At 37.4% G+C, this 26371-nt stretch overlaps 1 protein-coding gene across 9 annotated transcripts in view; it reads right to left on the bottom strand.

Annotated features, from left to right (window-relative positions):
- TTLL7 (tubulin tyrosine ligase like 7) overlaps positions 1-26371 on the bottom strand; it is a 62883-nt gene that overhangs the window by 31073 nt on the left and 5439 nt on the right. For 6 of the 9 annotated variants that reach the window (XR_007627806.1, XM_050307409.1, XM_050307414.1 and 3 more), the window contains exons 3-10: positions 11435-11610; positions 11149-11280; positions 10493-10614; positions 9737-9804; positions 5635-5793; positions 3911-4127; positions 1237-1401; positions 299-457 (exon numbers count right to left, since the gene is read on the bottom strand). Coding sequence is in view for 8 of the 9 variants with exons in the window: in XM_050307409.1 (XP_050163366.1) it covers positions 299-457; positions 1237-1401; positions 3911-4127; positions 5635-5793; positions 9737-9804; positions 10493-10614; positions 11149-11280; positions 11435-11459 (1047 nt within the window). In the remaining variant the exon portion in view is untranslated. Of the gene's footprint in view, positions 1-298; positions 458-1236; positions 1402-3910; positions 4128-5634; positions 5794-9736; positions 9805-10492; positions 10615-11148; positions 11281-11434; positions 11611-26371 lie in introns of those variants that run through there. The other 3 variants (XM_050307412.1, XM_050307411.1, XM_050307416.1) reach the window with 2 other exon arrangements.

Below are 26371 nucleotides of genomic sequence, written 5' to 3'. Positions count from 1 at the left end.
TGTAATCAATGTCTTCTATCTACAGTAACAACTAGATTAACACCACAATTCCATTAAAACATTCAAAAACATCTGATATGCAACAGTTGTCCAGGAAAACAATTACTTTTACTTGAGTATCCAAAAATCACTGCAGGGTAGTGTTTCCATATGGGTGCTGCAGAACAAGCACCATTTATGTACCCAACAACAGTACCTTGTGCAATGCACCGATTTTCCTACATAGATACAGGTTCAGCTGAGGCTTGGTTACCTTTACTCCTAAAAATTGACTTTACATCTGTATAAAGAGGTTTACCTCTAGGAGCCATGGTTTTAGTTTTCTGTCCAGCAGAATATCAAATCCCAGGACCTCAAAGCAGACGCTGTCACTTCCTGGGGCTTGGCCTGGCCTGCACATGCGATAAGCATGAAGAACATGCGGCTCTGCAACGATGAGAGTCTTCACTACCAGTTCCTGCAGGGATTTGTTTCAGAAAAATTCATCAGGACAGAAGACACCGGTATATACTGAATTACTATGTTTCACATTTTACTATTTTAAATTTCATGTATGCATCTACTAAAAAAAAAAAGAAAATATCAAACAAATAGTCTATAATAAATAAACTATCCCCACAGAGGAACAAATACAATTTTATATAGTTCTAGACTCTATTGTTATACTTTCCGTGGTACATATGAACTTTGAGAAATATAATAAGTTAAATAATAAAAGCATATTGGGAACATAGTACAGTATAGCCAATCTTCACCCATTTCATTTTGCAATATAGTTCAGCAAGTATTCTCAGAATCGTACATACAGCTCTAAGCTCTAACAGGCCTGTTCCTCACCTAAAGACACCTGTAATGCAGCCACTTTAGTGGTGTTGCTCAAAGTCCATAGATATATACCATACTGACTACCGTAACGTAAATATTCACAGATAAAATTCACTTTAGAAAAGTCTCCAAGAATTTAAATGGGATGGTTCCTTTGTATCACACTACTTATGTGAATAACTGTTTTAAAGGACTTCTGATCATCAGAAAAATGTTAACATGAAATTTGTAATCAGACTCCGAAGTTTGCCTTTTAAAAAACATAACAATCACTTACAGTATGCCCTTTGTGGCATGAATGAGAATCTGGATTAATAAACTTTCAGAAATCATTCTGTATTGCAGTAAAACAGAAGCAACTAATTTTCTAAGAACATGCAAAATAAATAAGAGTGCATTAGTTTATCTTACTGAAATATCACTCCAGAATTTGGAGACATCAAGATTATTTGTTTCTAGAAACTCAGTAAACCATCTTATGGAGCGTTTGCTTCCTTTGTCTTCTGTTTCATCCCGTTCAAAGTGTTCATTATGTTTATTGACAGAGTAGTTAGTCAGATGCATATACAATTGACTCTAAAAAAAGGGAGAAAGGACATTTAAAAAAACCTTAAATACAACTCCAGAATGGTCAATTCAAAATAATGAAAATTTTAAAAGTACATCAATAATGACAGAGCCAAACAGTTCATATTTATAAATACATTATATGAAGATTTAGTGTTTCCAATTCTTGGAGATTTATACTGAAAGCTGAATGTTCTAACCTTCTTCCAACAAAACCTGGGCTCATATTTAAGCCAGCTGCAGTCCACTGATCTACCACTCAACATCTGGTTAGATAATATAATATATCTGCCATTTTTACAGGTCTGTATGTAAAAAAAACTAGCTAAAAATGTGAAAAGCAATTATGATGACTTACAGAATGACTACATTCCACGACAAGCAAACAATAAAGATGGTATTTTGAAGAGCTACTTTAAAAGTGCTAAAAAACGCTCTGGCATCTGTTTTTCATAGACAATCCCACATTTCAGTTTTCACTGTAGCTTATTTATGAGATATGATCTCATTATAGTGATACTTTAAAATATCTTTTACAGATAAACTCATCTGGTACGTTGATAGCTGCCAAAATTGCTCATTTTTAACTGGCTGGTAGCCATACATCAGAGGGAGGTAAATTTCAAGACATGCATAACATAAATGAGTGAGTACTACAGTTACCTTAAGGAGTAAAATGCCACCAGCATTAGATTCATGTTATCAGTTGAATTAAAAAAAAAAAAAATTTCCTTTCCAAGGCCAATTTATAAATCATGATCTGTAGATTTACATTACCTCCCAGTGCAGATATTAATTTAGTTTTCCACTTACACTACCCTGAGGACTGTCCTCATCACAGTTCTCTGTCATGTTTGATTACATACGTGAGAGTAGTTGATACTCTAAGTTGACCATAAGTTTTCTGTTCCGTTTCCTCTTTGATAGATAACACAAGCCTTCTGCTGTCATTTGTCTTACTACACTTCCTTATGTTCAAAAAAACTTCATGAAATTAACAAAACAATTTAATTGCAAGCTAGTTAAAAATACACTGTAGCACTAGAAGTAATGACTTTGTCCCATGGCTTTCAATTACTTTCAAATATCGAGAATCATACTGAAATCTATTGGTTTTAAGTCATCATAACTGTAATCTTTTCATGAAATTCAAATTATTTCATACAAAAGTAATTATTTTTCAGACTACAAAAAAAATGAAAGTGTTTTGTTAAACACCCGAGCTAATAGTCTGAAGTTATTTGGAACAATGTCACTATGGAACAATGTCATCCAGAGAACAATGTCATTAGGGACAAGCCAGGTTACTTCATACAATAGACAAACCAGAGCATGAGCAGTTGTGAGAACACAGAAACAACTGCCTGTTCCATTTATCCGCTCAGAGCATATTTCAGTGCTGCTAATGCCGAGATTAGCAGCAAAACAAAAATATTAAAAGCAGGCTATTCCAAATATAGTACTGGAACTCTTCCAAATACAGCATTTGTGCTGGGCTACAAATTATACCTGCATTTTTCAAAGGTGCACGAAGACACAGTCACAACTTTAAGTTGCAAGTAGGGAGAAAGGCTCTACATGTGTTGTCTGCTACATAATTACACTGAAGTAGCTCTAAAAGTATATGTTATGGAAAAAGAAATATAGACTGGAGTATGGAGTGAGGTATAAAAAACTCAAATCTACCAGCGCTTCAAATCTACTTCTTTCTTACACATCTGCATTTTAGTCAGTGCCAGAAGAGAAGGGTTACACCCCTGAGCAGGGCAAGATGCTACACAGTGAACAGGGGCATGAAAGTGTCCAATATCTTCAGCATGTCCCTCACCATTTCTTGGTTTTCCCTAAGTTTACAGGCAGCCCTCCTGGATCATCCTAAAGCTGCCAGGTGTGTTCTCCTGTCCCTGCTGAAGCGGTCACTGACAAAGAGCAGCAGATCCCCCCAGTTCAGGGGCTGCAGTGACCCCCTCCCACACTGGGCCCTGGTGCTGCTGCTCCTCTCTTTTCTGCGTTAAGTTCCCAAGACAAGACTGAAACCTTGCAGGACCCTCAGCACAGGCTCTAAACTTCAGGGACATTAAACCGTGATCTAACAGGAGATAAAACTTATTACCACCTCCCACCCCAGCCCAGACTGTCTGGCCCATGAACATAAAAGCAAAGTGACTGTTCTTGAAGTGAATTGATTTACTTTATTTTTTCTGGGTTGAATGTCAATAATTGATATCTTTTGCTTTCTTGTAGAAAACATTTAATTATGTGTGCATGTAGCACACATTCATGCAGTCATATAAAATTTTTATATATAAGCAGTAATATGGCTATGCTTGTGATTTTGAAAAGCATGAGTAAAGACCTTTCATTTGAATTTTTCTTTTCCGTGAAAATGCAGAAGTTCATCCAAATGAGCATCAAATTAAATCTCACACCCCAATTTATTTTACTTTACCTCCTCCAAATGCTGCACAGGTAGAAATCTATATGCATAAGCAATAAACTGGAATGAACTCCAACTTACCAAATTTGAGTCACTGGGGGGGTGATACTTTTCGGTGCCCATTCTCACTAGTCCATCGTGATATAAAAATACTTTTAATGGATCACAGGAGGTTACAAGAATATATACACGTAAATCAAACTTGTAGCCTTCCATAAGAAATGGTTTGTCAAGATATTCCTGAACAATTAAGTGATCCTGAGCTTGTAACTTTTCTCCATTTCTTATTAAAGAGATCCTGGTAAAAACAAAAGTTATTTTAAAAATGTGAAACTTGAACATTACTCTATGAAATACATTTTCATGGTCACTCAGCCAGGTAATCAGGCTAAAGTCTACCTAGAGAAAGAGACTCACATGTCTAGTTTTTAGGGCAGAGAAAAAGTTCCATTCCCTTACACGGCTTTTGGTTTCCTATCCTTTATGGTTCTTCACTGGATGAAAACAGGCAATGAGCCATTTCAAAATAACTTTATGCTTGCTTTGATTTTGTAGTAATGGGTTTGCTCTGCACTTAGAAATTGTTTGGCAGAACGACCAGTCTCCAGCTTCTGTGATTATTCCCCCTTCAGCTCTAAAAATAGACTTCCAGTCTTTGTCACAACTTCTGCACGAGGTACAGGCTGCAAAGAACTTTCAGTGCTAACCTGACATACTGATGATGTTTGCAAAGCAGGACACTGATCTGCCTGACTAAGAATGGCACAGATTAAGCTCGGTATTTCTGTATTTCCAATTTCCCCACATCAGAATAAAAAAAGGTTTATATATGAATTATGAACTCCCAGTGTTTAACTACACAGACTTTTAAATAACTGTAAAAGCTACTTTTTCAGTATACAATTATTAACCTCAAATTCCCAGAACTTTGCTACCTAATCTTATTCTGTATTATTTAAGATATGTTTCAGAGTTTTGGTGCTGAATACTCCTATCACAATGAAGTACCTTCCAGGCATTTCTCTGAACTATGCTGGTGCCTTTCCCTTCATCTTATCTTTGTCCTTATCAAGAGGACTGAAAAATGAGGACATGGAAAACTTCAGGGGTCTTACTTTTATAGTAATTCTGATATATTCTAAATAACTAAGACCTTTACTATACTGTATGGTCCAAATTGATATTAAAAGCAATAAAAGCTATAACTGAAATATCTAGCAACAAGAACTAATAATACAAATGCAATATTTCTCTCACTGGATTTTTACTGTGCAACTCTGTTACAGACAAAACTATTTCAATTCAACTGCAGGTCGCAGTCTCTTCTGGGGTGTCTCTCCTCCAGCGTGGGTGTCACCTCCTTCCAAGAGTGCACCTCCAGCCACATCCCCAGGAGCATCTCCTCTTCTCTCCTACACCTTGCAGCTGCTGCTCTCAAACACGTTTCTGCTTCTCTGACTGGTTGTGAATTGGGAATGCAGTGGGGTATCTGGGCTGGTCTCAGAACTGTGGCACATCCTGACATCCTCCCATAGACACCCCCACAGCCTCCAGCCACAAAAGCCTTCCCCTTTATGCCCAATATTGTCTCACCCCATAAGTCTAAGCACAGTACATAAATTCAAAATAAAATTATCGTGAACTTAATAATTATTTGAGCTTATTAGAGGCTTGTGAAGCCTTTACCCTACCCGTGGACCTTGAAATACAATATTCTTACTAATACACAGCTTCTGTTAATGTTGTTATTAGCACTGGATTTCACTTTTAATGGGTAAGAAGACTGCAGTTGACTCACAACTTACCCATGTCCCATTGCACCATTAGCTGGTTTGACTATGAAAGTTTTCTGTCTCCGTTTCTTCTTCAGTTCTTTCACATAGTTCTGAAACTGCGTGTATTCTGCAGGGAAGATCCACGTCCGAGGAATAAAACTGTACTCCTGAGGCTGACTCTTGATCATTCTGTAAAAAGAAAGTTTAATTGAGTTAAAATCTTCTGACTACTTTGATGTTTCAATCCTCAGGTTTAAAAAGCATTTATAACAATTTGACAAGGGAACTTTTTCAGTGGAATTCTGTAACATGAAATCAAACTTCTGCATTTCTTTAAGCATAGTTTGAGCTCTGTAACATATTCATATGCATGTGCATATGTTATATTCAAACACAGACTATCTTGTGCATTTTTGCTTATTATCAAATGTGCTTATTACGTTACTGGCATCCATCTCATTTCTTGGCATCCATCTCACTCCTGTTACAATTTTTGGCCAGTTACTCAGATGATTTCATGCTATTCCTATTCTTTGAAATATTTTAGAAATATAGATTTTGGGGGGAGGAGGGGCAGAGAGATATTTGGCAAGTATTTTAATTTTCATACTGTTATGTGTTTGGGGAGGTATGAGAATCAACACACACAAAGAAGAGGGTTGGGGATATTTGGAGTTTCTTCAAAGGTGCAAAAATATTAATAACAGACATCAAGATAAGTGTAAAAGAGGAAATAACATTTCCATTTTTCATTTCTACTAGGAGCCTATATAATAATCCTGATGCAGTATAAGATACTTTTTCTTTAAGTGGCTTAAATACTAATGGAAAAAATGGAGCTGTCAGCCACATCTGTAAGGCTGGGACTGTAGCCAAGCCCTACTGGTATAATAGATATGCTGTCACCAAACTGTGTAGCCAGCTCCTCAACAAATACTCTGCAGAATCTACAATAGCTATAGTAGTCCTGCATGAGGTTCAGTGCTTTTGCAGCTTCATCATAACTATTATTTTTAGAAATCCAGTTAAATGAAAACCACTAAATATTCAGGAAAACTTTTAAAAAACATAAGTAGATACTATAATTCCTGATTCATGCATATTGTTAAACTACTCTCCATCTGCTCTAAATTTACAAGTGTTATTACTTTGCCAACTGAGTAGCTTGTCTAAGCAGAAATTATCTTATTTTTAGGCAAAAAGCAATCTCTGTGTTAGTTTAAATCCCTCTCCAGATTATTTATCATGTGCATCCTGTTACATGTTAGAGATTCAACTTACTCGAGGGTTTTGATCCACACACTCCCTCCTCAATGAATATAGCTTCACAGTATTCCAGATATATTAATAGTATTTTGTGACTGCCTTTTCCTTTTGATGCATAATTGGGTAGATTGCAAACACTTAATAATATGAACAGGAATACTTCAGCATTTTTACAAGTTCTGGGGCTCACTAAAACTTTCCACAAAAGAATTCAGCTCTTTTCTTTCCTCACTTGGCCCTATTCAGAAAGGTCTTAGGAACATCATCATTGGAATCAAGGCCTATTCCATTACAATAGCCCTATTTTTCAGTACATCTGCTGTCCACTGCTGTGGGTAACCACTTTTTCACTGTGCTGCTCTATCCTTTAGCCTTCACAGTCCTTACCAGGAGGTCTGAGAATTAAACAGCAAATTATTGTTCCTCTGCGTGCTATTTTAGCTCACAGATGTGGTCAGACTGTGCTCTTGATCTCAGAGCACTTTCTGTTCAGCAGAGTCTAAGGTACTGAACCAAACATAGTTTACTAAAGACATGACTTGTCAGTCCAACAACACAGGTTCCACTGCCCAGGTTTCAAAATCCTCCATCTTTTCAAGTATGAAAGGAAGTTAGTGAGTAGGTAAGGATGAGAATGATTCTTGGCCCATGATCAGTTCATGAATCTTTTAAATATAAACAACAAAGGAGCTGCAAAAAAACACCATCTCATAGATGGATCCATTCATCCTGTGCACTCCCATTTACTGCATTCATTCTCTAAGCACACTTATCCTTCACATAAGGAGCTTTCATCTAAGAGTCCATTCAAAATGGTCTCTTAAGATCTAGTTGGCCCTACAATGGCACTTCTATTATTTTTTTTTTCTTTTCTGTGTTCTGATTATCACCCTTGAAAATGTTGCTCATGCCTGCTTTTGTTCTCCATTACATTCCTCTTTCTATCTGTTCCATTACTGCTTGTTCACTTTCTTTGCTGGGTTGTCTTCTTCCATATTACATATGCTACGTATTACACTGCCCCCTTCCACTCTTCTGCATGTGAAAACCATGTTGTCCTATGATCCAGACCCTGGATATTAGCTGCAAAAGGAATTCCTGAAGTGCCTTTCCTCCTGAATAGTATTTGCCTACAGTCAGGTAGATTTGCTCTTTCACTCCATTCCCAATAACTTGCATAAAATGGAAGGGTGAGGTCAGTATAACATCAAATGTAAAAGAAAAAAAGACTCTACTCCCCACCAATTCTCAAGAAAGTTTCATGAACTGTCAGTGATAGTAATCAGTAGAGTTAGGAATAGAAAAGATGGCATGCAGCAGAAAAGCAAGAGCATAGAATTAGTTTTTCTGCACAATCCTGTTTAAATAAATTTTAAGACAGAACAACGGCTGTAGGGAAAAAACTCCTGCACTCTACACGCAAGAGCCTGCTCAACCATGTATCCCAAATGACTTGTGATTTCACAAGCAGTCTCAAGGCATATAATGTTGATTTTTATAAATTATGAATACTAAGCATTGAGTTGTGAGGCCAGTAGTAAGAAAAAACCAGACTGAATTAAAACCCTGCTACCTGTATGGACACTGAGTGAAGTCACAACACAGATGTTTGACCCAGAGTTATCAGAGCAATTATTCCTGTCCTATCTATATGTGGAATCTCAGTATTGAGTAACTTTAAACTGTGTTTCAAACTCAGAATTCAGTAGCTTGAGAGAGGTATTACTGGACTGGATTTGAAAGAATGTGTACATGATAACAAGAGCCTTTTGTCCATTTTACTACTGTGTACAAAGCTGACCAACTGCTTCCAAGGCCTCTCCAAATAACTGGGTTTGCCTCCATGTGCTATCTGTGTGTTTGCACTTTAAGTCCAGTGCCCCACTTGAGGGCAGTGAAAAGTGCTTGTGAAGCACTGCTGACACATAGGAGCTCTGGTCCACATGTAGGACATGCAGACACCACAGCAATGCACACAATATTTGCATTCTACATGCTATGTATTCTAGTTACAAAACAGAAAAGAGAAGAGAAAGAAATTGAAAGAGAAAGAGGAGATATCACATTAAGTACATTAATATGAAAACAAATTCTGTTCTGGTAACAGTAAATGCAGTATAAGTAATGCTGGAATCCAAAAGATTAATTCTATTAATAATTGCTCTTCAAACTAATTTAGATTAGAATAACCAAAATATTGACACATATTTATCCCAAAAGTTTTCCTTATTTCCAGGCCATCAAATCATTATTTAGTATTGTTTTAGTATTCAAATCATTATTTAGTATAGTTATTGTAGCAGGTCTTGCTCACAGATTCCCAGTGAGGATAACTCCTCAGAAGCCAGTTATTCCACTAGAGCGAGAACTTGTAATTAGACAAATGAGCCTCACTGACTTACTTCTTATATAAACAATAAGATGCTTCACCTTGGGTCATCTGGTCCAACCTCCCTGCTCAAGCAGAGCTATCCTAGAGCACATTGCACAGGACTGCATCCAGACTCACTATCCATCCACAGACTAGTCCTTTTTTCTGTTCTACCACTATAGGATATATACCTGGGTGTATTATGGATTAAGTTTATTGTACAATAATTCAAGGCTCACCTACATTCTTCAATGTGCAGAGAGAGAACTGAACCCACATCATTTTCCACTGAAGTCAATTGGAGAGATACAGTAGCCCACTCCAATACTACAGATCCAGGACCAAAGCAAAAGTTATTAATGAACTTTGGAAATTATTCTTGGTCCTCTCACAGTTTCTTAGCAAAAATGAACAAACTTCATAAGCAAGAGTTCCATATTGTATTGCATTAAATACTACAGCTGAAAAACTTCTTAATATTAAAAGAAATATTACTTAGTCATGTTTCTTGCCAGAAAATCCTTTCTGCATATCTCTCCCATTCCTGGAAAATGGTTGATTCTCTGAGGAAGTAGAAAAAAAAGAAAGCTGGTTGATACTTTCTAGTTTTTCTGGTATACCTAATACAATCATTTAAAATGTTCAACTGCATGCTCAGGTAAAAATAATTAGTATTAAATCTAAATTATTTAAGATAATATCTTACATTATACTACATATTCTTAGCAATACCAAAGATGCTGTAAGTTCTATTCTCCTCCATCAACATAAGTGCCCGTTGATTTCATTTCATACATGAGACTATCATACCCTTATTCACCAAGCCATCTAGGAACAAAGAATGCTATCACAAATTAGTGGTAAAGAAACCAAATTATTTATTCACAGAAACTGTGGAGAGAGCTCTGGTTGTTAACTTACTGCTTAAAAGCTTATGAGATACTTATAAATGACATTTTGCATCTTCTTTCAAACTCTGATATTCACAACACCCCCAACTGGCAGACAAAACATGAAAGAACAGCCCCAAATATTTAAACACCAGATTCCAAGTGGTATGAACAAATAACTCTGGAAAAGAGAATAGGATTTTAGATATGCAGTGGTACAGCCTTATTGAGTTTGCTTGATTGTGTTTTGTGTGGTTTTTTTGCCCTCCATACAAGTGAAACTGAGCATTGATACATTACTGAATATTTCAGAGTGAAGCAGTTTACTGAAACGTGTCAAAAATCTTAACTACCACTTTACCTGATAGTTCTGAAGCTCAGCAATCTTCTCCTGTTGCACAGCACAATCACTCCATATAAGATTAGCTGTTTCATCTTCATCGGGTGCTTTCTTAAATCCCATTTCTTTCACTACTATACGTACTGTGAAGAAATCACATATATAGGGACCATTTGGAAACGGTAAAATGGATTAATTTTCAAATTTTTAAAAAATCAATAAAGATTTTAAGCACTTCCAATATATGACCCTTTGTCTGAGAACAATGTTAGCATGCAAGCTATTTGTCTTGCAATATTTCCATCAGCCTATTGCAAACCGGCCATTGAAATGTTCCAGCACCTTGTACTGAGGCAGAAGTCAGAGCACAACCACTGATGGGAGCTGAAAAAAGCTTCAGTGTATTCCCCAATCATCTGGTAAAAGTCCACTCGTACAGCAGTTAAACTTAATCGTGGATGTGACATAAGTTAATTTTAAACCAGTGATGCCTGTAAGTGTCAGTGGAAATAAGGACAAGAATGCCTCCTCAGTCCAGGTACAGTAGTTCCAAAAGCAAATGCGTGCATTATTTTAATTTGTCAGCTTGATGCAAAGTCTGTTGATTCACTCCATTAGTTAGTAATTTGCTCACATAAATGGCTATTAGGATGAAAACAAAATATGCAGCTCCCTACCAATTTCGTATTTTGTGCCAGAGATATTCGCAGTGATGACTCCATTGTTCTTCTTCTTTTTGACTTTTCTTTTAGTTGTGCCTTGATAGGATAGTGCTGAACTCAAAGTCAGAGGATCAGTTCCATGGTTATCTTTGAAAAATAACGTTGCAACTATTAACATTTTTATATCTCAAATAACATATACAAATGAACTAAAGATAAAAAAACGTACTTCATCGCAATTAAGAGGTACAAGTACACTGAATAATTAATAGGTTATATTAAAAATCCAAGACCAGCATACCTCCCTCATTAGAAAAGGACGGCATTATAACCTAGGATAGTGCAGAAGTAGAGTTCAAATTCTGTTCCAAGTTCTCAGAAAATGGCGAAATGGTCAAAGTCAAATTACTTAAAACTCCAGTCATGCCATTTCCGTCTCTGGTTGTAGCAAAAAATAGTTCTGGAATGGATAGATATCTGTGTTAAAAAAATGTAAGAGACTTTGTTATAGAGAAATCCTGAAAATATAAACAGCAGAAAACTAAATATGGAAACACCTTTAATAACAAGTATAAGGAATTGTTTATTTTAAAAGATTGATCAAGTTATTGTACATACAAAACTTTGTTCATTACAATTCAATTATTTTCTTTCTAGGAAAAATCATTTGCAGTATTAATTTTCAAAATGAAATTCTATTACCTCATCTTCTGATTTTCATTTGGGTATGGGAGATTTTGGACATGCAAATAGATAACACTGAATTCAATCAATACTACTAATTTCTATCTCCACAAAGCTCAACTAATGGGTTAAAAGATTAGGAAAAAAACTTGGGAATAAACCACTTCTAAACACACTGCTACATGACTTTGGACATGCAGCACTCTTATACCAAAGTCTGCAAGGAAACAAACACTGTCTTTGGCAGGTTGCCTCAAAAAAACCTATGAGTTTTCAAAACATATACAATATGTTACTGATTTTTAAATGCTTTCACTTCTTTTCTCCATTTATATGTGTAGCCTAAGTTTCTTCCACTAGCTTTAGATTAGTTTTTATTGCTGCTTTTGGTGGTTGCAGAACGTATTTAAAAGAGATTTATATAGAGCACAAGGAATTTCTTCTGCTATAAATAGCAGAAAATTACAGGAAAGTCAAATTCAGCCATGACTTATGATTGGTCATAAGACTGGATAAGATGAGCATTAACAAAATTACCAAAACATTACTTACAAATCTTCATTTTTAATTTGTGTCTGTCTGTGTGTTTACACACATAACAGAGAGAGAAGAGACACAAGTATGTTCTGGACAAGTCACACCCTTGGTAAGAAAACAGAAAACCAGATATTTAGAGCTGTACGATCTTACTTCCTTTCAATACAGACATTTACCCTTAGTAGCCCATTAATACAAAAGGATAAAAAGAACAGATTATGGTTCTCTTATGACTGCCACAAATGTACCAGGAGCCAAAATCTGCTTTGTAACAAGATGACTGAGTATCCCTCGTGTCCACTTAGCGGACCATGTGTATTTATCCACAAAGTAAGAACAGGAGATGTTTTATACACGGATACAATGTCAGACAGCACAGCAGTAACATCCAGCCATTTTGAAGTTTTAATGTTTTGGATGGCATTATCCAAGAAGGTGGCCTGAAAGTCCTCGGGCCTGCTGGCATACTAAAATTAGACACAGAGACGGGAAAGCAAAGCATTCATCCTCCTTAAAACCACTGTGAAGCAAAAGCAGTGCTGGGCACAGTGACTCACTGGATATTGCATGTTATCTGTTTCTCAAGCTAAGAATACCACCACAGTACAAGACGTGTTTAGTTCCTGTCTGTTTGCTGATTAAGGACTTCCATGCATGTACTCAAATGCCTGGCAGTTGTTTCTTTGCTGTACTGACTAAAAACTTTTAACAAATTTGGAAGAATGCTAAGAGGACTAACATTTCACTGTGAGAAAGATCAGCCCTTTACTAATACAGCATGATTAACAAGCTATGATATGCTAACAAAAACCAAGCAGCTCACAGAGCTTTCATTCAGCTTACAATCACAGAAAACTATCTGCTTAATGTTACTGTAACACACTGTATTGTGAAGGCTCTGAACTGCACTGCATTGTTGAATTACTGCTTTTCATTATATAGAAACTATTCTATTCTTTAAAGAATATTCTCTAGTATATAAATAGAATGTACCAACACTCAGGGTCTGTGACTTTCAACCAGTCAACTTTTTAGCATACATAACATGAACTGAAAGTAAAGATTTATGGTCACCTTTAGAGTATTCTATGGACAATTCAGAGTTCGGCCAAATGGAAAATGAAGCAACGGGACTGTACTCTGTATTAAACCTCACTCTAGGATTTTCACTTTTCACAAGCACTGTCCCATACTAATAAACTGTATTCTGCCTTAAACTTGTGTATAATAATTCAAAATTGTTTTACAACTGCTTCACTTCTCTTCAGTAGCCCATCTCCAAACAACCATTTAACTGAATACCAAAACACCAGCAGTTCTAAATCAGTAGTTTTCAAAAATATTTACATAGGATACAGTCCTTTCCTTTGTTCCTTTCCAAAGGGCAAATACAGGATGGAATGGGACAGTTTCAGCTTTTCTTCCCACCATGTCAAGTGACAGGTGAGAGACACTGCATCTCATCTGGGGGGATACATTACTCAAAGCACTACCTGTGAATTGTACACTAAGCCATGGGAGCAGTAGACTTGTCCCTGTTTACACCTCCGTGCTTTCTATGTCCCCAGCAGCGCAGTAATGAGGAGTTCCAATTCTGAGGCAAGAAAACCTAATACCAGCCTTCTGAGGAAGCTGCAATTTTTCCAGGTAAACTGCAACTGTTCCTCAAACTACCCTTTAGATGAGCAGTTCTCTAACTGGAGGAATGGTCACTTGGAAGACAGAGGAAGACACCTCTGAGAGCAGTAGATGAAGGGCTGCTGCTGAGGAGAGAGAGCTGGAAGGAAAGGCACCCACTCTGACAGAGCACTGGGATACAACACTGCAGGGCAGAGGCAGCACAAGCTCCTACACATCCTTCTCACTATCTTCTTGAATTCTATACAGCAGAAATCACTCCAGAGTCACTTCGTTCTCTGACCCAGGTCCTCCCTAGGCACCTTTTCTTGGCTAACATCTCTTGATTTGTTATTATTGTCAAGCCCTAGTCCTAGGTTAGAGCACAGCTGAAGGAAAAGACTTGGAGCACACACTGCTCTGTGGGGAGCCTCTGCCACCTGATGTAGCAAGGCTTAGAGCAGGACTCACCCACATCATGCACAGTAAGAGCAGCAGCATTGTCAGGTTATGATTACATCAAATTCTGAGTCAGGTCTTACAGTTGTGACAAGTTTTTACTTATAAAATAAGCATAACCCATAACCCGTGTTCAGCTACAGCAATGAAGAGGCATATCTCGCTAGTAGTCTACCTGAAAGACTTGTTTCTAAGAGATTGCTTTTAATAATATAGAAGAGAGCATTCTATTTTCAAACTGGGACTTATGGAGCAAGTTAGCTGTCAGAAATCTCTGAATTCACACTCAGAGAGAAAAGGATTGCAGTTCCTGCTGCATATACCATTTCCCTCTTGAAATCCTGACACACATAAATTGGTGAAGGTTTGTTGCTCAACCACACAGATGCAAGGGTAGCTGAACAAAAATGGTTAATCTAGAAATGGAGAAAGATTTGTGAAAAAGAAATGAATGCATCTTCCTCAGGTTAGCACATTTTTATATAAACAAGCACTTCGACTAAAAGTGCTCTACAGGGAAAAAAAAGATGAGATGTTATCTTTACAGCTGCCCGGCAAGGGTGTGAGAGTGCCAGGAGGAGAGATACATTGCACACAATCCTGTCCAAGGAGACAGGATAAAAAAGAAAAAAAATGAAAAGCAAAAAGCATCTTTTTTCCTCCAGGGACAGGAGAAGCAGGATATTCTTGTTGGGGAGGGAAATGCTGCACACAGACAGAGACCAAAGCAGATGCCTGAGTCCATCTAAGGGAACAGTCTGAGCAAGATGCAAAGGTGCCTCAGTAAAGAGCACAGGACAGTGGGAAGAGTGGTTTCACAGTTAATGGAATGAGCCCTGTTTCCTTGATAACAAGTTGTAACACATTACAGAAAATTAAAAATTAAGAGTATTTTGTGCTGTTACACAAAGTGTATCATAATATGTTAGTGAATTCCCTGAAAAATATTCCTCTGGCCTAGATTACCTACAAGTATTTTTTAACAAATCCCTCTTATTTCCTGTTATTTGCACCAGATTCCTCCCTCCTCTGCCTTTCATGATCCTTCAGTTCACATCTTGATGCAGCGGGGAGCTGAAAAGATTATTTTTCATCTCTAAATAGGAATTGCATGCCATTAGACCCCAGGTTTTTGTTTTGGTTTGATTTTTTTTTTCCCAAAGAATAAGCATCCCAGAAAAAGGTTAATTAAATCAGGTCAAAAAAAAAAAAAAAAAAAGAGAAGGCAGAATAAAATTCAAACTGAAAATAAAGCAGTGCAACTTGAGAATCTATTCCGAAGAAGTCAATGAGATTCTTCAACCTAACTTGGATTATACCAGTAACTATGAAACTACTAATGTGTACCCTAACAAAAAGATACTAGATTGCATATGCACATTTAAAATTGATTTAATCTAATAGATTTAAGCATTAAGAATGGTAGAATCACCTACTACTAAAATACTCTATGTTCCCAAACAGAGACAACACTCTATCATTCAATGTGCTGTTTTCAATGTGAACTTCTTCCTTCCTTCTAAGCTATTGTGACACTACTGGTGCCCAGTTTAAAAGGCTCCATGGACTATGCATGTGCTTAACTTTACATACATGAACTGAAAACACAACTTCAGACCTTAAGCCATGGTACATATGACAAGACCTCTCAAAGAAAATTAACAATTCTCAAGCATCTTCCTATGTACCTAGGTGAAATACTACACAGAATAGATTGCCAGGAGGTCTTTTTTAATTCCCTGCATTCTTTGGGTACAGATAAATAATCACTCATCAACAGTGGAATATTTTAGAATAGATTTTAAAACTAGCAGACTACTTTCCTCTGAGCCCATTAGTGCAGTTTACCCAGTGCTGTCACAAATGTCTGGAAATGCAGAGTGGCTGGAAAGAAATCCACAAAGCTCCTGACATAAGGAGCTTTCATTTATGAAATGGAGACACACTGAAGACACAGTTACAGAACTTGGCAGGTGACCATAGGGTGGGAAAGACAACATCACAGTGCTGTAATCCCCACTCTCCAATTAGCTGGAAAAATAAAATAACAAAAATTTCACAGAAACATGAAAAAGAAAGAAGTGGAAATAGTCTTCAGAGCACTGATCTAGTAAACATCTGAGTTCTGGGTTTTTTCACTCTATTCTAAATAATTACGTTTTTCAGTCCCTTGGATATTAGAATGTGGAAGTTTGGATACACCGTAGCAAGGGGTTTGCTATGTGTTACAATTATGCAAGACTATAATCTACTGTTGATCTGGAATTAAGCTATAAAATGCAGATTCACAATGAGATTAAGAAATTAACAAAAATTATAATAGACAAAAATGCCTTTCTCAGTACCACCCTCTGCAAGGTAGTAACAATTTTCTGTAATGAAACCGCACAATTAAAAGCCTCACACATTTTCATGATTATTTTAATATGTGTCCTGATAAAATGTTTGTTGAAATGTTCCTGCTACAAGAAAACATAGCAACCAGTTTTATTGTTACATGCTCAAAGAACAATTTGGTGGCAAGTTCTCACTCCTATAGAGAAATTCTAAATGCAAAAACCAATCCTCATTTTGAGGCTCGATATGTCAAAAGTTACAAGCTTGTTTTTAAAAGGCTATCTGTCAACTGGCTTAAAATTGCACATAATTAGGGTTTGCTTCAAAATATTCTGAAGTCAAATGAAATCTATTGATATCAACATCCTTCATCCTCCCCATGAAATGAGATGAGATGTATACCGAGCAGTTCTTTCAGATAAAGTGAATGCATGGAGTTCTCAGGTGCTTGATTTGCTAAATGGACAACTACAAGCTACAAAGGAATACAAACAAGCATGATTTACACAACTTTTTTTGAATCACGCAGTTCTGTAAAATAATTCTCTGAACCAGTTTATCCAAAGGGCAAGCATTTCTAAAACTTCCAACTTTTCTCTGAGCTACCAAACAAAACAAGCAAGCCAAGCTACGACAACAGCACTGTATCTCTGAGCCCACGCGCTACAGTTCAGCATGAGTTTAACCTTACAGCAGCCATTCAGGACCCCAGTCAGTAAAGGCCCTAGAATTAGTCTTCTGCAACGCAGGACATATCAAACATGACTCAACAACACCTATGCAGTAATACTGAAAGCATAAACTATCCTGACCCTTCCAGTCTATCTTCAAAGCACAACACAAAACAGAGTCAGAGTCACTGTTGGGAACCTGTGTCTTTGCTGGAGAATGTAAAAGGTGTGTTATCTTTCATGGCTGGAGCCTGCCCAGGAGCTGAGCCTCCAGTGCCAGCTCAGAGGTTCAGGCACACCCAGCAGCACAGAGCCTCGGGAGCTCAGCACTGTTAGTTCATGGGAGATTTTACTGAGGTCCTTTCCTGACTCTGCACATCCCAGCTTTGGCTGGAACTTTTTCATGTTTGGTATCACAAAAGGTCTATGAAATGCCCCGATTCAGAAAACAGGAAACGTATTAGAAGCTGTTAAGATGGTAGAAGTTTCACATCAGAGTTTCACAGGCATTAATCATTTCCTACTCACAATATACAGAGATCAGAATTGAGCACAGAAGCAATTTTTTTCTTTTCAGTGTTGTCTTGAAGTAATATTACTTCTTTTTGCATTCATCCAGTTCCCAAAAGGAAACTTCAAATCATTGGCCAAATTTAAATCAATGTCAAATGTTTCAAAGCTTAAGATTGATTTTCTGTTTAAAAAATGACCTCCAAACTGTCTTTCATAGTAGAGCCCACAGTGTGACTATCTGTTAGCTCATTCTCACCCTTCAAAAGCCTTTTCTAATGTGATAACATATTTCAGACTGTTAGAAAATTGAGTACTATAGAGTTTCATAGTTATGTTGTGAATATTGAAAGAGGGCCATCAAAGAAAGTGAAACCAAATTAGAAGACTACAGTAAATCTTTTACTTGTTCAGTAAAACATAGAAAATATATTAATTGACAAGAGAAAAGAACCTGCATGACTTACAAATCAATAATTCAAAAATAAAGTGCGGGGAAACTTTAAATAAACATTACTTAGCATTCATAATGGCAAGGAAAAATATTGACAAAATAGTCCAAACAAGCAAGCAAAACCATGTTTTTATACAGTAAAACCTGAATTTCAGAAAATACGTATCTCTGTTACTTGCTGCTAAAAAAAATTCAGCTTTCACATTCTACTCTCTGCCAGCAGAAAGCATAGACAATGCATAGGTCTTGTACTCCTGTTCCCCACTTCAGGGGGGATAACACCATAAATCTATCAGCAGAACAGCATTTCACTAACTCTGCAACATAAAGTATTCCTAGCCCCTGATCACAGTAAGTTCCGCTGAACAATGCTGAATGGAAACATATCTCTATTTATGAATCATTATATACAACCATTTAATATATATATTATACACGTTAAACATTTGATCTGTTCTATATAATGGCTGTGTGTATATTTATATCACATTATCTACATCCATCCACCTCCAGTTGGTGTGAGGCAGGCATCTTCAGCCTAGAACCATACGCTGCATGAGAGCACACTGGCCACACCAGCTCTGCAAGCTGTCAGGGTACCTGTAGCCCACGGGAGGGCTGGATCCCTGTCCCCTCAAATGAAGTGTTCCCTTTAAACCAAGCAGCCCAAGCCCCTTGTTTGCTGTGCCCTGAGGACCCCGAGCAGGAAGCCGTGCTGACTGAGGCACCACCGCGCTCTAAGGGCCCGTGCTCCAAGTGGTGAGATAGCCTGGCCACTGATGGAAGGAACAGAGATGATAATGTGCAATGATGGTTACGTGCAACAGAAATATTGAGATGTCATACTGACAGTGTGGGTTTGGTAGGGGAAATGGTGAGCAAGAGAGAGTTAGGAGAGGAATTTGAGTTGTGGCACCTGTGGGAACATCTGTGCTCTGTCATCTCTGTACCATCCATGCTCTTCATTACAGCATGTCAACATACACCAGTAGCTCCCACAGGATGGTTTAAATTCTGTACACCACACACTAGTCACTGCTGGAATTATACTACTCTTTTCTTTATCATTCACTTCTCAAAAGAGTTAGAGGTCTTAGGGATCTACAAGAGAGAACAATTTAATGTTTTACATATACTAAGACAACTCTGCTGTTATAACAGAAAAAGCACTAATCCTTTAATGAAGCTGATATATTTGCAGTGATTTATTATATTATAAATAGACCTTAGGGGAGAGATTTACTAAGGATCTCAGGAAAAAAAAAAAAAGAAAAACATATCTTTAAACAGTTCCCCCTCACACATCAAATTTTCTCTCCCCTGCATCAAGCTGGCAGCATTGGCTTAGTGTGAAAACAGCATCAAGCTCGGGGACACAAGAACACAAATATGGTTAAATTCATTTCTACAGATCTCTGTGTATCACAAGAGCCACACCTTATCCCCACATGGTCTGCCCTGTTTCATCTCATGTTTAATAGGCCTACAGTTCATAGATCCATTTTAGCATCTCTAGACTGCAGTCATCATATAGCCCACAACAATGCTGATGAGGATTACAGCATCCTAATTCACACACAGCAACATAATGTTTTCCTCTTATGTTTAGCATATTTAGCAATATTCCTCTTATAGTTTAGCAAAAAGGGAGACACTCCCACAGCAGCCTGAAATGCGAATTGGCAGACATCAGCCTGCACTTTCAGCACCCAAGGTGCAAATGTTAGACAAAAATTAGGTTTTGAGTAAGTTAAAGAAAAAGTTTCTTGCGCTTACAAGAAACATCTATTCAAAGGCTTCTTGACCATGAAAGTACAAGAAAGGTGCTCTTACACAATCATGAAATTCTTTATCACATTATGCTGACATTTCCAACTATGAATCCATAGTTGCTCAGCTCCACTGGCAACACTCGTGTGCCTGTCTGAGTCTTGGTAGACTATACGTTAATGACTGTGTCATATAATTCTACCCTGAAAAGAATAGGTGACAGTCAGAAATATTCACAGTTGGCCTACAGTATCACTGAGACTACTGTAACCAACACTCAGTGCTAGTAACAGTTTGCAAAGAGCTGATAAATGAAGCAGAAACTCCAGCAGCTACAAAACACTTCACAAAAACATGCTTTCCTCCCCACAGCTTAGTACTTGGGGCTCAGTGGGGTACCACTGATTTGAAAGTATTTTTGCAAATGAAAACAGGAGAACATCAGTAGTTTCAAATTGATGTGAGTCCTCAGAAGCTTCTCTAACTAGATTGACCCCATTTATCGAAATTCCTTAAAAGGCTGGATTGGCTCCAAACCCTCTGTGTCACACTGTTTTTGTCCATTGTAGGGGATGTAAATAGTCACTGTCCTTATCAGTAAAGAGATGAGACTCCAGTATTCTGCTATAGGAATATTTTTGTATATACTGTTCACCTCTAGACAAACACAGCATGTGGCCACAAAGCCTAGAAAAATAATGTCTTAAATATTGACCCTAAAATGAATACACTGAATACCCAAAAGAAGAGACAAAACTGAAATGCATCAGACTTTACAAATACTATCTTTCATTTTTACTTAAAAGAACAAAGCGTGAGAATAGCCTACCAAAAAGTAATTTTCCAGCATATGTTTGAACTCATAGGATCACGATAATGTACCTTTTGAATGGTAACTACAGCATTACTGATGTAACCCCATAGTATTCAACAGTTTATTTACTGAGTAATCATACACTGCCTCTGAGCTGCAGAGTCCATACTGACCACGGCACAGTAACTTTTAATGTAGTTTAAAATAACTCCAAAATCCGAGGAGATAACTGCCCTAAGCATGACTATTTGCCTCCATCGCTTTAATCACAGCAGAAGCAGAATTCCAAGTTTGGAACAACATCACAGTTAGTCCTGTCCTCATCCATCTTGACCAACTCCCAAAAACCAACACTTAAAAGCAATTGGCTCTGGCATGTGTGTATTGCTTTTTTTCTTTTCTTTTCTTTTAAATTAAAAAAAAAAAAAAAGCACTTTGTGTTGCTTAAGAGCTACACTTGAGAAATGTTCTGAAATAAAAGTCCTCAGTCAGAAGCTAGAGCAATGGTATATTAAATTCATTTAGCAGGGCTCCATTTTATTTTTCATTGCTTTAATCTTGCATTTCTCAATGGTACATTCTTAACCGAAAAGAAAGGCATAAAGTTATACAGTCAAATACATGCTGGCTGCAAAGCTAACTGGTTTTCAAATATTCAAAAGAAACAAATACAATAATTTTTTATTATGTCATCAAAACGTACATCACTGCCACCCAAAACAAAACATGACTGGGAACTGATCCACACACTTTTTTTTTTTAATCAAATTATCTTAGGCTGAAAATTACAAAGTTTATTCTTTGTGCTTCTGACTCTCTCAGACTTACCATACCCTTCATGCTATAGAAAAATTTTTTGTAGCCAGAGACTAGTATATTTGCCTGATAACCACAATTAAGGAAAAAATAAATGTATCCAATTGAGTGCAAGGCATTTCTAAATACAAAAGAATGGAAAAGTTACAACACACCTAATAAGCAGGACAATAAATCTTTCAGAAAAAAGTTTAATGCAAAGTGTTAGTAGAAATAAGAATGAAGGAAAGGACAATTGACACACCAAACCGAAAGGAGACTAAATTGGGATTCAGTTGGCTATTGATGCAGAACTCTGAATACTTCACAAATATGAAACTTCTTCCCAATTTTTTATGCTCCTTTGATTGCTCAAAGGAAGAAAGAGCTTTCTCCGGGAAATTTCCCAGCCCCATCACCCTGAAGATATGTACCCACAGTACAAAATTTGTCTCAAGTTTATAGTGTAAATGTATGGTTGCAGCCATACATAACAAGATTTTCTCTGTGGCCCAGTGAAGTAAATGTAGATATTTCTATTGACCTTATATCGTAATGTTTCAGTTCCACGACAGATCTGCTGGGGACACAGTTCAGAACTATACTTAAGACACAGACTCATTTGGTCTCATCCCTGTCAAAACTAGAGTCCGCTGAAATCCAACCTTAATCTCACCTTGAGATTACAGCTCAAATTAACTGAGTTGCCTCTGAATTACTCTCTTTCTTGACAAAGATTACAAGCTTCAAGTATCACTTTCAGAAGTGTTTGGCTGTCTAGAGGCAGCACTTCAGATTTCATAGCTCATGTAGGATTCACCTGTTCAGAAACACGGATTACTATGCAGGTGACATATACATATATTGCCACAGAAAATGGTTCATGCTGTTCTCCAGAAGCATATTTTTGTCTAACTAATGTTTTACAATTGAATGTATTCAGCAGATGCTCTTGAATCTAGTTCTCTGTTATAAGGAAAGATAAGCTGCAAGCTAAAGGGTGGATGAGAAAAAGCATAAAAACAAAAAAAAGGAGCAAGAATTATGGAAAAGGAAGTTACTTACTACAAAGTATATGTGGTGGACAGAACGCATAAGCATTCAAACTGAAGGTAATGAATCTCAATTAACACAGTCTGCAATAGTGAGCAATAGGGGAAAATGAGACAAAAACCCCTAACAAAAAAAAACAAAACCTTTGAAGCAGCATGTGGCAGGATAATATAACGAATTCTTCTGCATGCAAACTACCGATAACAGTGTAAAATGTTTATTTATCATGGATTTAACTGACAAGATTACATCATACAGAATACCCAGTCATATCAGGACCTCCCACTGATATGAAAACAGGTTTTAAAAAATTCTGCAGTAGAATTAGCAAAATGAAATCACCTACCGTTAGTGTTGCATTGCTGAAACTATCTGAAGAGCCAGCCCTCTGGAAACATTTCTGTATCAATAATTGAGAGCTGATACAGTTTCAGGCAGTGATACACCAGGGAAAGACACAGCAGCACCAGATCCTTCCCACTTAGCCCATCCCTAGCACTTTTTAGATCCCCTTCTTATTAACCCTTTCTAGGAATCTTGTCGTTGTGTTTTGGGTGGAAGGCGTGACACATGGTATAAGAAAAGAAGGCATTATTTCCCACTTTACTTAGAATGTCACAAGAGCCGTGGGAAGAAAGTCAGTAGGATTTAGTCATAACAATAAGCTAACAAGAAGTAAAATCTAAAAAGAGAAAATGACTCAGAGACTGGAAAAGAGAGATAAAGAGATACGAGCTACTGTAACCAGGACAATGGTTTCTCCAAATGTAGAATTAAGAGGTCAAGATCACAATAATGTAAGACACTCGTATAGAAGTAAGCTAAGGGAGAAGTTAATAACTTGCTATAAGAAAAAAGGTTATAATTCTCTTCCAGTCTTGGACCAATGAGATTTGAGCTTTGAAATCAAACCTATTTGGTTTCAGTGAGGCCAGCATTACAGTCTTATAGACCAATTTTTAAACCAAATGAAATCTTAAGTGAACTGATGGAAAAAGAAAATTTACTTCCTTTACTGGAATGACTTTTCCTGTAGTATTCTAAAACCATCCACTTTCCTTAAATGAGGTTAAATTCTTGTGGAATGTCAATTTGTATCTATAAGAAATTGTTTTCTGACATCACAGGATGACTTTTCTTTGTCATTCTTTTAGTTTAAGGAAAGATTGGTCTGATCTGACAGCTCAGTACATTTTAATGGACTGTGGATCACAGAGGCTGTCTGACAATAAAAGGTTTGAAAAATTATTGTGTTCAAATGGGTTATTTTCCCCCCATAGAAAAAATAAACAAACAAACAAAAGCTAAGAAAAAAATCACCACTGAGAAGAAACTGGAAAAATTGACTGCACTCCATTCTTTTACATCAGTTTTACAGCAGTCAGGCCCAGACAAGACTGACTGCACCACTACTGTCACACCTATCCTACAAAGATGAAGTATTGTGGAAAGGTAGATTCTAGTGAGGTGGAGGAGGATATATTCACATGAAGTGGTGGTAGTCCTGCTAGCTGAAATGCCAGCCTTTGGAAATAATGCACAGGTAGAATGCAGCTGGGAGTGGAATGTCTAAAGGATACAGTGCATCTAAAAGACATTTCCTCTTACTTCCTACCCTCTTAGTTTACGAATTATAAGAGTAGATATTCTCTCTGAAACACAAAGAATGTCTTGCTTGCCCATTCTAGTGAAACAGAAAATCAAACAAATGTTCAGATTTGTCCCTTAAGTACAAAGAAAATTCAATAGCTCTATCAGTTTGTTGCAATTTTCCCCAGTTCATAACAAGTATAGTTCTCCCAGTCACACAAAAAACCAAACCAAACCAAACAGAACAAAACCAACAAAAACAAAACAAAACAAAAACCCAAAACCCCCTAATAAACCAAACCAAACCAAAAAAACACACACAAAGTATTAGGGCCTCCTCTTGGGTCATGATTGGACAGGTACGTTTCCAAAACCGAGGAATTTACTTCAAAGACTTTGAAACAGTGGGAAACAGAGGGAAACTCAGTGCAACCGAGAAAAAAAGTTTCCCGTGGAAGAGGAGAACTGGGAGTGAAATCTGGACGTCGCTTTCCATAGACAATTTTTTCCATGCTCCTCATTCTGTCTTGGTTCAAGGTTTCTTACATACTGCTGTTGCAGAGAGTCACCTTCAACTGGACCTTTAATCTCTTCTCCTCAAACAGCTAGAACTGCATTATGCGTGCATGTCCCATGACTGAGAGGTATTTCTTCTTTATCAATGAAACTAAATGGTCTGCTCACTATCTGCATCAGACATTTCCAAACACCTGCTCACAAGAATATATCTCCTTTTTACTTTCACTTCTCATACATTTTATTTCATTTTTCTCATAGATTATCAAAGACTTGCTTCCTATATGTGTTTGTATTCCTGAGTGTTGCTTTTGGCAAAAAAAGGCCACGATGTCCTTTCATTTTCTCTTCATACCTAGAGGCAACAGAGGGAAGTAATATATAGGCTTTTTTAATCGACTGCTTGGGGTCCTTAACTGCATAATTTCTCAACTGGTGTCCAGAATTTCAAATCTAGTTCTGTGTTGTTCCCTTACTGATCTTCTATTTCTGCACTTGCAGATGCTGCTCTGGGTCAGTATCTGTCGTGGTTGAAACTGAGTTGTCAAGTAAGCACCACACAGCCACTTGCTTGGTCCCCCACCACCTCACTGTCCTGGGACAGGGAAGAGAATCAGAAGGGTTAAAGTAAGAGAAGTCGTGCGTTTAGATAAAGACTTTAATAGGGAAAGCAAAAGCTGCACGGATAAGCAAAGTGAAACAATAATTTGTTAACCACCTCCCGTGGGCAGGCAGGTGTTCAGCCATCTCTGGGAAACCAGGGCTCCATCAGGAGTAACAGTTATCTGAGAAGACAAATTACAGCACTCCAAACATCCCCCCCTTCCTCCTTCTTAATTCCTCTTTCCATGCTGAGCATGTCGGGAATATCCCTTAGGCTGGTTGGGATCACCTGTCCCAGCTGTGTCCCCTCCCAGTTTTCCAGGCACCCACAGTCTCCTTGCCACCATGGCAGTACAAGAAGCAGAACAGGCCTTGGCTCTGTGTAAGCACTGCTCAGCACTAACAAAAACACCTCTATTAACAACACTGTTTTCTGCACAACTCCAAAACACAGCCCCAAACTACATAATGTGAAGAAAATTAGTTCTATCCCAGTCCAAACCATCACAATATTCTACAAGATTCCCAACTCTGTGAGTGCCTTTGCAACAGTTTTCCTTTGATACAGCACTGATTCCTGTACCTCCATGCTTTATTTTACTGAGCATCTCCTTTCCATCCTCAGAAACTATTTTCAGTAAATGCTTCCATTTTTAAAATGACACAAGATGTACCAAACTCATGTTTTCACATTATTCTCGTTTATTTTTAAGCAGAAAACCCCTTTTATTTTACTACCCCTCTAAAAATCCCCGTGAAATAAAACGTATTAAAAGTGTGTTTTTTCATGGGTGAATAAATTACACATATTTGAAATTTCTTTCATCA

This window comes from Myiozetetes cayanensis, unplaced genomic scaffold (genome assembly GCF_022539395.1).
Source record: "Myiozetetes cayanensis isolate MyiCay16 unplaced genomic scaffold, myiCay2020 scf12, whole genome shotgun sequence".
Lineage (NCBI taxonomy): Eukaryota > Metazoa > Chordata > Aves > Passeriformes > Tyrannidae > Myiozetetes > Myiozetetes cayanensis.
The sequence above is the reverse complement of the archived record's forward strand: the minus strand, read 5'-3'. Positions and strand labels throughout refer to the sequence as shown.